The sequence below is a fragment of the Etheostoma spectabile genome, chromosome 18 (assembly GCF_008692095.1).
Source record: "Etheostoma spectabile isolate EspeVRDwgs_2016 chromosome 18, UIUC_Espe_1.0, whole genome shotgun sequence".
NCBI lineage: Eukaryota > Metazoa > Chordata > Actinopteri > Perciformes > Percidae > Etheostoma > Etheostoma spectabile.
Window position 1 is genome coordinate 24400869 of NC_045750.1, and position 13172 is coordinate 24414040.

General features: G+C 43.8%; 1 protein-coding gene across 5 annotated transcripts in view; it reads right to left on the minus strand.

The window, feature by feature from the left end:
• Nucleotides 1-13172, minus strand: part of klhl29 (kelch like family member 29) — a 225089-nt gene that overhangs the window by 38299 nt on the left and 173618 nt on the right. For all 5 annotated transcript variants that reach the window (XM_032543533.1, XM_032543535.1, XM_032543537.1 and 2 more), the window contains 2 exons: nucleotides 4160-4342; nucleotides 1678-1858 (listed from right to left, as the gene is read on the minus strand). In XM_032543533.1, the coding sequence (XP_032399424.1) occupies nucleotides 1678-1858; nucleotides 4160-4342 (364 nt within the window). The remainder of the gene's footprint in view (nucleotides 1-1677; nucleotides 1859-4159; nucleotides 4343-13172) is intronic.

Below are 13172 nucleotides of genomic sequence, written 5' to 3' on the forward strand. Positions count from 1 at the left end.
GGGGGGGGTAAGCTTCGAGAGTGCAGCACTGGGGCAGTAATACCAAGCAGAGAAGGCCTCTGGCAGTTCTTGGAGAGAGGCAAAGTAGGTTAAAGTTTTACAGCGCTGATAATTGAGTCCAGTTGCTGAGGGCCTCGGAGAAGCTTCATGATTGCACAAAAACGCACACAAGGGCACAGGCGGAGCAACCCATACAAACACATTACACAGTGAAACGCTCATTTCTTTGGAGCCGTGAATGCCCTAGATGCAGCGAGAGCTCTCAAATTAAGCAGCTCAGAGACAGAGGAATCAAATGCGTTTCCATTACGGGGCAAATATTCCATCTACTCCCTGTCATAACGGCACTGTATGGCAGCATTACGGGGAAATATCAAATTAGGCTGTTTCATTTGGAGGACTGTTGTGCATTGCCAACAGCTTTGGAGATCAATTGAGCTGCTAGGTAATGAGCGGCAGCGGCCTGCTCTAATATACTCAGTAATGTTCTTTTGATTGCTTTGGTTTTTTCCTCGCTCTGCCGTGCAGGGGAGGTAGCCCCCTTTCTCTGCCGAAACGCACTCATCAGTCCAGGTTACAGGGAAAAATAAGAAATGGGGAGCAGTGCAAAACTCAAGCTATATGAATCAAATGATTAAATCTGGACAATCCCTATTCAGGTTCTTTGCCACGAGGAATTCATTATACTCCTTGAGGACACCGTCTACGTCTGGTTTTATAGTAGTCTGGCATTGCCAAAATAATTAGCAAATACCTCTCAGGTAATTTTCAACGGCGCAGACGAAAAATGCCTTTGGTTGCAATTAGATAGACCTACAACCAATCGGAGCAACGTAGCAACACATGCAAGTTGGGGTGGTGCTTGGTTAGCTTTGAAGCAGGAAAAAAAAATGGTAGCCGGGTCATAAACTTTCATTAAATTACAGCTAAACCTGACGCTAAAATGTATTCCTGAAAACATTTTAGGCATAAAATAGTCAATCCAGTGACAGAATCTTGATACATATTCGATTGGATTGGTGTGGGTTCCAGGGCTAGTTTAGTACTGAAAAGTTTCGACAAATACAGAAAGAAATGAGACAAAAGAGACTTTGCTGAATAGGCCACTATGGGCGACCTTCAAATGAAGTGTCGCTGATGTGTCGATGCTGAAGTGGATGGAATCAGACACGGTACACCACTCTGCTCTCTGAAAGCAAATCCTCTCACTCATGCACCACTCTACAACAAGTAAGAGGCTCCGTCGCTCCACAACAACACTCACAGCTGGGACCATTTAATATACTCCGGCTTCGAATCGTTCCTCTGCACCTTTTGCTCTCACAGAAAATGCTAACAAACCTGTCCAACCACTTCTGCAATATGCTGCACCGCACTACTGCATGCCACACCATCTGCCACCTTTTTTCTGCGCAGAGTGAATATTTATTTGCTCAAACTGGATTGCTCAGCATCCACCTACTTGGAGAATTGTCCACAAACACAACACACACACCACACACACACACACAAAACACACACACCACACACCACGCACCAAAAACACGCACACACACACACACACACACACACCACACAAAGCTCTCTGTGGTTGGAGCTGTGTGGGACTGTGCGGTGAGCCGCTGGAAGGGCCTGATGTTCGGAGACGTGCTGCTGTTTATGTTACGTGACCCTTACCTCTCCACGTGGTCCAGGTTCCCCGATACGCCCAGTCCTCCGATGGTGTACAGTTTGCCGTCGTAGACCAGGCTGTTGTGTCTGCAGCGGGCCACGTTCATCCGGGACACCAGATTCCAGTTGTCCAGCAGGGACATGTAGCACCATACATCAGCCAGCATCACACCAGACTCTGTGCCCCCTGAAATGTATTGAAAAAGAGTTATGAAAGTGGGTAGGCAGGGTGATTTAGGGGGGGGGGGGGAGATTCGCTTTCAACTTTCCCAGGGAACCAAGAACCTTTGTAGGAACACAGGAACCTTTCCTGGTTTTTGACTAAATTCTGTTCCTGTAGGATCTGCTTGGGAGTCATGCACTCAGGCTCCTTTTCCACCTCTTTGTTCATTTATTACATCCACTAAGACATACAGTAAGTAAGTCCTTGTGTCAAATTCTCACCATTGTTTTTTTAAATCATCAAGTGTCCCTCAATTGCAGTGGAAACGCAAACAGAAGTGTAAAAGGAACTAAAAAGCTCCTAGTTTTGTTTTAGTACCATTAGTAGCTGGAACTAATAGGTCTGGTTAAAAAGGTCTGTATGACTTCTACCTGTATATAGCAGGGAGGTTATGTATACATGCAAACTATTATTTCTTCAAACCATTTTCTATATTAAAATCTGCACTGAACAAGTGACACACCAACTGCCTGAAAGTTGTTTTGCTGCTGTGTTGACTAGTCAACCAGCCAACCGTCAGGACTGTACGTGTTTCAGAGCTCTTCGAAACAGCCCTGTTAGCTGTGTAGTCCGACATGTAACACCAGCGGTGACTCAGTGACCCTGCTCAGAGTGAAAGGGGGGTTACAGACCGGAGCCTGTTGATTGGCTGGCTAGAACACCTCTGATTTCCCCACTGGCTGTCTGAATCCCAGCGGACACATGCATACCTGTTCCATTGCCCAAACATAAATTTACATTTATATGAAAAGAGGGAGAGGAAAGGTACACGCAGGACAAATCCTGCGGAATTTCCACGGTGCAATGTCAGGGTCTGAGTGCCGTGCAGGATTCTCACACAAATGGGCCGTGGAGGGAGAAATTCAGTCTAGCTCTGGAGGAACAACTTAAAGGTTTTTCATTGAGGGAGTTACAGAGTGCACAGCATGCCACTATGGAACTAAATAAACCGCAGAACACTGCAGCGACTGTAACGCCACACAGTACAAAAAGGTTCAAGGAAATGCTCCAAAAAAGGTAAATAGTGAAAACACTCTATATAATAAGGACTTTCTGAAAATAAATACTTCAAGGTGGTCTGCAGTGATGGGCAGGGTCGAGTTTTAAAGCAAGAGATGAGCATGCGTTGGGGGCAGCCCCCCGCTTTACAACTCTTCCACTGTTTCTGCAAAGGTCACAAGAAGCTGGGGATGGCCCGGGTCAGCTTCACTTTGTCAAATCATCTGTCATAAAGTGAAAATGTCCTCGCTAAGTGTCTATGAATGAAAGTGTGGAGAACTTTGTCAAGATTCAGTGTGATGAATGGGACTTCGTCAAACAAGGTCAGGGACCAGACACAGATTTCTCTGATCTTTTTTACCTTGAAAATAACGTTATCAATTTGTTTCCGCGATAAGATCGAGAGAGGGAAAGTCTGTTCATCACCTCTGCACGTCAAGTCTGAAAACTTTGGGGAACGTTGTGGAGTTTTATTATAACCAGATTACAGACTGGAGCCTTGCCCGCAGCTCTGTGATGCTCTAATGTTAGCAACGTTACTATTTTTGTGTTTAGCAACGTTCGCTAATGCTAACATTTGATAATTAGCAAACACACATATATAGCTGAGGTTGATGTCATTCATTTTGCAGGTATTTAGTCATAAAAGTATCGGACAAATTGGAAGTTATGATTGTCTGTACTGAATTTCATTGCCATCCATCTAATAGCTGTTGAAACATTTCCCTAAAAACCACAAAAGGTCAATCTATATTTTCCCTGAAAAATTAGGGGAACACTAAAGTCAGTGGGATTCATCCTCTGGGGGGACCATGGATATCTGTACAAAGTGTGATGGCAATCCATCCAATAATTGTGGAGTTAATTCAGCCCAGACCAAAGGGGTGGGTGGAGCGACTGATTGACATTGCCATCCACAGAGACGTGCTGCTAGAGTGGCAACAAACTATGTAGGTATGGCAAAATCAGCAAGATGTTTGAGTGAATTATTGGCGTATACTATCTTTTAAATCTAAAGACTCCATTTAAGGGCCAATGAGTGTGTTCACAATATTCATTTGAACAAATTGTATGATAATGTACTTAATTTGACTGCAAGTGTTTTAACTACCGTGGTTCATGTGAAGTGGTCCTGGATGCAAGGATGTCCTTTCACTGCTACGGTGCGAGAAACCGATGGCATCTACGGTCCTGCTGCTCTGTGCCATTAAATAACTGCAGCGGGAAAGCTACAATTGTGCCGCCGGAGTGGGCGATTCAGCTCACCTGACAGGTAGATGTTGTCTCCCGCCGAGATGACACTGAAGAACTCGCGGTCGTAGAAGGGCAGGCTGGCCAGCGGGTACCACTTACTGCTCTGGGGGTTAAAACAGGTGACGGCTGTCAGGGAGCGCTGGTTCATCCCGATCGCCTGACGCCCTCCCACCAGAACTATCACCTCCGCTACACCTAGAGGACAAAGGAACAGGAGGAGGACGGGGGAAGAGGATGATTGGGGTGGACAAGGGAGGAAAGAGGTGGTAGAAAGCAGGCCATCAGGGAAGGTTTCCACAAGTAAATAAGAGCCGAGATTGAATCAAAGCTTCTTTGGAACTAGGAGGCATAATGTTTGGTGGCATGTTGCCTGATGTTTTATTTTATATATATATATATATATATATATATATACACACACACACACATATACACACATATATACACATACATATACCTTTTGCTTTCAAGGACAAAGTGGACATTTGTATACATCTCCAGTTATAATGGTGCCCTAAATAACTTTTCATAGAACCTTGATAGGTTGCGTGAAAACTAACAAACACAACCAGCCATACATTTTAAGTGTGCTCTTTTGAATTCAGCAGGCTTTGGCTGTCCCAGAGTCAATAAGCTTGTCGAGGAAATGCAAAACGAAATGCAAAGTAGAAAAGTTTCCTCTTGGTCACAGGAAACTACCGAGTTCAATGGGAAAAGTACAACTTAATTACCTAGACTGATGGGGCTGCCATTAGTTTGGTTGCAGCTCAGCTCTCTTATTCCCGCTTCCTACACATGTCCTCACACTCCTGGTGAAACATACACTGTGCTTGAGGGTGGCATTAGAGAATCGAAAAATCAATAGGTGAGAATCAATTTGTTTACATTTGCACGTGGTGATGTGACTGGTCTCATACACACACACACACACACACACACTCGAGGACCTTGTGTGATTAATACTTGAGCGCATTCAGCACTCATCTCTATTGGTCCTCGGCCGATCTCCACACACACACACAAACAAACACACACACACATACACACACACACACACACACTCAGAGCTGCTGGATAAAGACACCAGTGATCCAAAACACACAAACAGGTTGGCAGGCTGCCACATGCGCGTCTCAGGTCCTCTCGGTCTTCAGCAGCAGGCTCCAGTGAGCAGGCAAGACGACGAGCAGCCAGACAGAAATGAGCTGTGTGTTTGGAAGCTGCAGCAGGCAGGCGGGTGGGCACAGGGAGGCGAGCCAGTGAGGGAAGGGAGGGCGACAGGGAGAGATAGAGACGGTGTGAGAAGGGGGGGAGAAAGAGAGAGAGCGGGAGGGAAACAAAGAGGGAATTTAAGAGAGAGCGAAAGAGAGGGCAGGGAGGGAAAACTAATCTTCATACACTCCCCAACTACTGGTTCATCAGCTCGGATCGATTTTTTTCTGACACTCGCCTGACAGACATCCATAGGCGGCTGTCTTTGCCTTCTTTTTTTTTAAAAAAAAAACTGCCCTTGTTTTTTTCCATTTTCTTTCAAAGCCGATAAAACAGAGTTTTTCTCTAAGAAGAGCAAAAGGGTAAAAGAGGAGAAAGATACAAAAAAAACTACAATGGGCTTTGGTGAAGGCTGAGCAAACAGAAGGAGCAGTAAGCACTGCCACAGACGTATCGTGGACATACAGCTTAGTCTTAGTGGACAGCTTAAAGCTGACGGGCGCTTTTCCTCGGTGAGATTTCAAGAACGTGTTCCTCTGCGAAGGCCGGGAAGAGAAAAAAGAAAAGTGCTGGCTCAAGGAGAAATTGTGACAGCGTCGCTGTGAGAATGAAGGTACACAAGCTATAAAAAACAAAAAAAATAAAAAAAAGGGACAATGATGTCAATATATGGAGGGCAAAGGAGTCGTTCCGCCCTTTCTGGCAGCGTGTAAAAGACGTGCGAACTTGGAGCGCTTCTAAAAAAGATTTGAATTTGTTCCCATCATGGGCCGGTTTTTACAGATCCGTGGCATCGCGCCCCAGACTCCAAACGGCGCTCAAGACCTCCAACAGACCTTGGATATGCAGCTAATAAATGGGAGTGCAGTTTTGTAGGACAGTCACAGCTACAGAAGGAAATAATTCAGTGAAAACAGCAACTTTGCTTTCCCTGTCATGAGCCTCCAACCGAACCTACACATTCATTACATTGACTCTGCTCTGCTATTGTTCTACCTGGTGATTAGTTTGCTGCCATTGCAGTGTGTGTTTGTACCCCATATTTCTCTTTGTCGCATGCAATTTTTCAACTTCATTGGATTTTAAGTTTGACTGTTTTAGCTGCCTTTATAGGATTACATTTTCATCTCTTTTCATCTCCTTTTCTTTCATCCTATAAGCTGCTTCAGTTTGTTGATACTGACTGCCTCAATTAACTTGGCAAAGTTTCTGTGACTGTGTCTGAGCCAATTTGGGACTTTTTTTCCCCGTGTGCACATCAATCAATGTAGTTTTAATATCTGTATATATTTACATTGTTCAGAATAAAGTATTCAATTCCATCTTTAAACACGTTGAAAGATGTACAAATACTAAAATTCCTCCGACAATGTTAACATGAAACCGACGACTACAAAACGGGAGTCATTCCTTTTGTTTTTCCTGCATAGAATTGTTTTCCTCCACCAAGCCTACTTGAGCTCCCACAGTGTCTGATTAGGATTAAGCAATTGCACATGCTGCTTCAACGTGCCGAATTGTATGTCTGTGCACATGCAGGTCTTTATTATCACCTAGTGAACATGTGCAGGGTTGTTTCTGGCGCTTTCCACTTGGCCAGACACGTCAGGGGGAGTACACATCTGGGCATTCGAGGCTGCAGCGCAGCTCTGACCCCTGAAGCCCTGGACACATTCACAAGCTAACACAAGCCAACTCCGGCCTGTCAGATCGCAACAAAACATGAGAGCGGCACCGCGGTCGGGGCATTCACGGCATCGGATCAGATGGTTGCGTTGGTGTGTGTGCGTTTGTGTGTTTTTTTTTCTCCCGAAAGGAAGCCTCACAGGGACGGCTGTCAGTCAGCCGGAGGTTTGATGGGAGCTGGATAGAGGGATAAAGGGATGGAGGATCGAAGGATGGAGCCGAGCGGTTGGGGAAGTCTTGACAGCTCGTGTTTTTTTTTTTTTATCCTGACGGAGTTTATACCCATGGCAGTTTGGGAAGGAAATGTCTGCTTCTCCTGATTGTTACTGACCTTTTGTTATATTTCTGGTATATTTTTAACCTGTCTACCTTCAGGCAAAAGATCAACTGAGCACAACTTTTGAGCAACACCCTGCATAGAGGAAACATACAAAGCCCCATACATAAATTCTTACATGGATGATCTACCATAGGCTTCTACTTTTGACCACCGTGCAGTTCTAATTTGTACTTTGATGGAAGTACTGTTTCATTCTTTTTCTATCCCTGTGTGCAGGCGTTTACCACTTAAACACATTGAAAAAGTCCTGTGCTAAACACTCCACCATGCTCCCTAGCTAGTCAATCACTTTGTCCATCTGCCGTTTGGCAGTGGCGTTTTCTGCCTGCTGCATCTGGTAATGACATTGTTAACATTAGTGAGAGTAAACCAAAGAACAGTAAAAGGTGCAGGCCATAAAATCTGGAAAAAAGCAAGCTGCTAAAACCTTCCTGGACTGCAGAATTCTCTGTAGGTTTGGCCATTAACATATTAATAGAAATATTGACTACTGGCGCTTTAAAAAATGCCTGAAATGGTCCATTAGAACAGCAACAAAGAACTCTTCAGTGAAAGAGGAGATGAGTGAAGCAGTATGGCAGCGTGCATTGAGCGTGAACAGACACTACAATTGTAACATCTGGATGGAGCCCAGTATTAAATCTCTCAGGAGGTTTCAGTCATCGCAGGCTGTGAATTGTGTGCTGAAAATATCCCTGAACTTCAACCAAATGAAATCTGTGACAGGGGCACACCGCCCATGCTTTACCTCATGGTGGGACACACAATCACACACAAACACACACAAGAAGAAGACAAGAGGTTGATGGAAAGATCAAGACAGAACGGAAAGATTCTGTCGCCTGCTCTTCCCCGCTGTCACGCTGGCTCTTATCTCACCTTGTCATGTGTCTCCCTGCTCTCTGCCCCATGCTGTGACCCTGCTTTCACTATTCATCCTTTTTTTACCCCGTGGCTAAAACCTCCATCTTCCTCCATCTCCCCCACTTTCTCAACCTACAGGGGACTTTGCACCAGCTCTCTCTCCCTTTCTCTCTTTGAAACCCCAGGGGACACTCTTCTTCCAATATGTACTGCCCATTTCATCTTCCCTCACTGTTCTTTCACTTAGTGCCACTTTTACCTCTCTTTCAGCTCTGTGTGACCTTCCTTTAACCAGCCATGCTTTGCTGCAGTGACAGTCAAGGAGACAATGTGGGATTGGGGTGGTTGAAGTTGCAGAGGCACACACACCGACACCTAATAGTTACTCAGCCCGGTTGAAGTTGGGAGATAACGTGCGGCCATGTGCAACAGTTCCCCCAGCATTGGTTCTCCATGTCTGTAAGTGGTATCTACGACAACAAAAAGGCAAAAAAAAAACATTCTTGATCTTGGAAACAACAGCAAAGTGGCAGCTGACAAAACAAACAAAAATTATAATGAAGACCTAGGTCTATAAATGCATCTACATATATTTGCACAACAGAGATACAAACTGCAGTACTTGCTGATTCAAATTGTTTCCTTAAAAAAATAAAATTAGGCTTTTTAACTCATAAACAGCTTTCTGCATATCGTAGTGGAGTGGACTCAGCACTTTCAGCCACCAGTTAGGGGAGCTCCACTGCAAGAAGCTACATATTTGGTCAGAAAACCAGGGGCCTGAAATATAAAATATATATAATATAAAAGTATAAAGATTGCGCAGATTTCATACCAGAAGATGGCATCCGGCCAAAACATGAAAAGTACCTACGCACAGAAACATTCATATGTATAAAACCGGGCGTACGCCAGGCCCTTCCTTTACACATCACAATCAACGTGAAGTTGAGCGCATGGGAAAAAGCCAAAGACTACGCCTTGCCTCCTCCCATAAATTAATATGGAAATGACTCTAATTGCGCCCCAGACGTCAATCTTTGTCCAATCACTACAGGTTATCCCGCTGCAGACTGACGTTGGAGGTGCTGATCACGGAGGTGGAGGCAAGAAAAAAAAATGTTCTGTTTGGAGGTTCGTCATCTCGGATAAGCAATAAAAGAAAATGGCCAGAGTGGCAAATGGTGACCGGGCAGTAAATGCACCGAACCGTGGCAGAAATAAAAAAAAAAAAATAAAAGACACAGAACATGCATCTCAGTGTCAGACCAAGTTACGCACACTAAGCAGTTTGAACTCACTGATGTAATGCCATTTATTTTCTAAGTGTCAGTAGGCTCAGTGAAACTGAGTCCAGCGCGTGGGAGCTCTGACTCAGAGGAGGACAGGTTAGTGAGGCCAGCGGCTCCACGGCGGATGACAGTGCGCACGGATCCACTGCGCCACGCATTGATGAAATAATTAAACAGCAAAAAGGACTACAGTAACAAGACGGCCCGTGTTTGGTGGACTGGGTACACGTTCATTTACACAGCCTACAAATCATCCACGGGATCAAGTCGGGGTTTGTTCCTGGGGATGTGCGTCCCGCCTCCTGTACACCATGGCTGTCTGAGCCTCCGCAACTACAGGTGCTATTGCATTTTCTGTACCGATCGTATTGTTGCACAGTGAGTGAGATATTTCATCCACGGGAAATACGGAGGATGAAATGGGTTTTTCATTCATTTCCCATCCTCATGTTTAACAGAGGTTAAGTAGCCTGCAAACTGAATTATTAGTGTGTGAAAGACGTTTAATATTATCCACATGAATGATTACTCTTTTATGGAATTTCAGCGGATATAATTGTGTTTTGTCATAGACAGTGTCAGACATATGCCAGTAAGTGAAGTGGAAGCGTATTTTCGTAATGTTTGGTGATTTTCGGCACTTTTCCGGTAGAATGTGCCACGTTCCAGAGCCAGAAAAGACTTTGCGGACGGCCCGCACATTCTCACATCAAGTTCATTTTTTAAACATCAAAACTAGCATACACAACGTTTATACAAGAGGACCCTGGTCATTCAGTAGGCTCATTCAGACTCCTTCCTGTGTGCCAAACAGCTCTATTACAGAAAGTACAAAACATATGGATATTTATACTCCCAACTGTATAAAGCTAGATATTTATATTCAGTTTTTTTCAGACTTGGTATATTTATATATGACTCTACAGGCTCTGCACACCCATATAGGCATTTATTTATTTCCATGTACTGTATATAGCTATTATCTCGACTTTTCTAAGACGTTTTTAATCGTTTGTGTTGTTGTTTTTTAAGCTGTGAACTTTCCACGTAATTTCCTACTACAGTGTATTGTGGAATGACAAAGAAATCTTGAATCTTTCGTGGTATCTAAATTGTAAGTTGCAGCTTGTTCTCCACAATTCACATGTGAAATTGTCTCAGATGAAAAATCATTCCAACTTCTCCACTTCCCTTCATACAGTACAGTACATTTCCTTCTTTATGACAAGTAGAGGTTTAAACGGAGAAATCCACAGGGGCTTTAACTCAGTGTACAAGGAGTACATCGCTCGACTAATTGTTCAGTCAGATATTAGGGTTGGAGCTTTGTTTTTCAGTCGTCTTTAACTCTATTATTATCCTGAAGGAAATTTGGTTGCTTCTGCAGTTATGAACCCATAAATCATAGGGACACACACGGATGACAATGAAAAACAAACATCTCTGGTCTAGTCTCGTGAGAAAACACAAGTGTCTGCGTGTTAATAAATGTGTTGCACGAGTAAATATTTATGTGTAAATATATTCATATCAACTGTATGACGGAGGAAAACTGGTGCAGACTTTTACTAACTGGGTATATCACAGTGACACTGGCAGTCTGCCTCTCAGGGCTCAGAGCTATTCATATCTCACTGCTGGTCCATAACCATTTCCTCTTATCTCAGCTGCTTCTCTATAATCGCTCTCCCTTTTACTTTTCCCCTCGCTAATCCTATGATTTCTCTCCCAGGCTGTTCATTTGCTACGCTGAGGATCAGGAGGCCAAAGGCTCCCAAATAACGTCAGGGGTCCAGGGAGGTGCAATACGTATGCATGTGCACGACTTCAAGTGTGTGTTTGTGAAGTCTGTCGAGCAAAAATCTGCACTCCCGTGATTGGCTGCTGTAGCTGGAGGTGAAGACTGACCTGTGTCATGGCCTCCAGTGCAAAACACTCACGTTACTGACTTACCATATCCTCTCCACCTCCACCCCAATACAATGAAGGCGAATAGATTAGTGGGTTGCGGTGCTCTCAGCAACGTAATTACATAAAGAAAACCCGCAACAGCAGTGTGTCTTTCCAGAAGCAGTGTTCCTAATGTTCCCACACACACACCTGACTGTGAACAGTTTTTGGTGGAACTACTTGAACTGGGACATTGTCACAGGAGAGAGATGTTCCTGTTGAATTTTTTAAAATGTAATGCTTCAAATGCTGTAACCAGCGCACATGGAATTTTTATTCCCCCTCCATGTATTAGGGCAATGACACAAAATAAAAAAAGAGACCAATGCCTCAAAAGCTGGGAAAATGAAGCAGGTAACACTTTATTATAATGGTACATGAATTATTATGAACTCTTGCATGACTAGTACTTCGTAAACTATCAGTACATCACGTACAAATATTAACAGTATCTCATGTATGACTTAATGCAGGAACAATACATTCATTAATGCATCAATTAAGGTATTTCAATCATCATGATGTCTTATTTATTATTGATGATCATGTCTTCTGCATAGGTATATCTGTAGTTAAAGTGACAGGCTAAAGAAACTGAACTGTAGTGTTCTAATCATTGTTAACTAAACATTACTTCTTCGTGTGTGGCCCTTGACCATCTTTAATATTGATAATACAAAATGATTAATGTGGGGAAAAGCAGCAATCGTCTTTGCGACCCCTCAAAAAAAAAAATTGTGTTCAGACACTTAGACGTTAGTAAAAAGTCAAATCCATAATTATCCTACTTGAGCGAGCGTTGTTCTCAGGCATTACAGTTTAAGTGTCTCTGCAGTATACTGTTTTTGTGTCAATGTAGTGACCTCAGTGTCATTTCACCACCCCCCTCCTTTAATTATTAATACATTTAATATTTATGCCACCTTTAATCATATCTTATTTATCAATGTTAAAGAGGGACAGGGTCAGCCTTTCATTTGAAGGGCCACAAACATGGAAATGAGGAAGTAATGTTTTGTTAACAATGATTACAACACTCCAATTCTTCAGAATATATGTACACTGCTGTGACTGGACATGGAAATCATTCAAAAATCAGAAATCATGTGCATTAATTACCGTGTTGTTCCTGCATTAAATCACGCATGAGATACTGTTAATCTTTGTACATACTGTTCATGAAGCTCTACATGAATGAATTCATGTTTTTTCATGAATGAAGTCATGCACGAATTCATGAGAATCTATGTACCATTATTTTAAAGTGTAACCGAAACGAGCTGCAGGGATAGATGCAGGAAGGCGACAAAATGTTTTCTCGTGGTTTGATCGGAGTGGGAACGACCCATTAAACCCGTCGGTGTTTAAGTTCGATGGAAGCAGGCACACATGCACCCACGGGGCCAACGGCCACATCACCAAATCATCGGATGTGCACCATCAGCACATCCAACGCTCCGGTTCTAACCAGGTTAACTCTGTTGAATATTGGATGAGGCTGAAGCAGCCTGGAGCCCCGCAGCAGGTACAGCAGGTCAAAAATGCCAGATGTGGCATGAGCGATGCAGATGCTGATCCATGTTCCTGTAAATGCTGCTCGCGTTGGGTCTGAGCACGAACTGGAGCTCCAAGAACAGAACGAGTCAAGACGATCGTTCACATGTCTCTCCCCCCCCCCCCC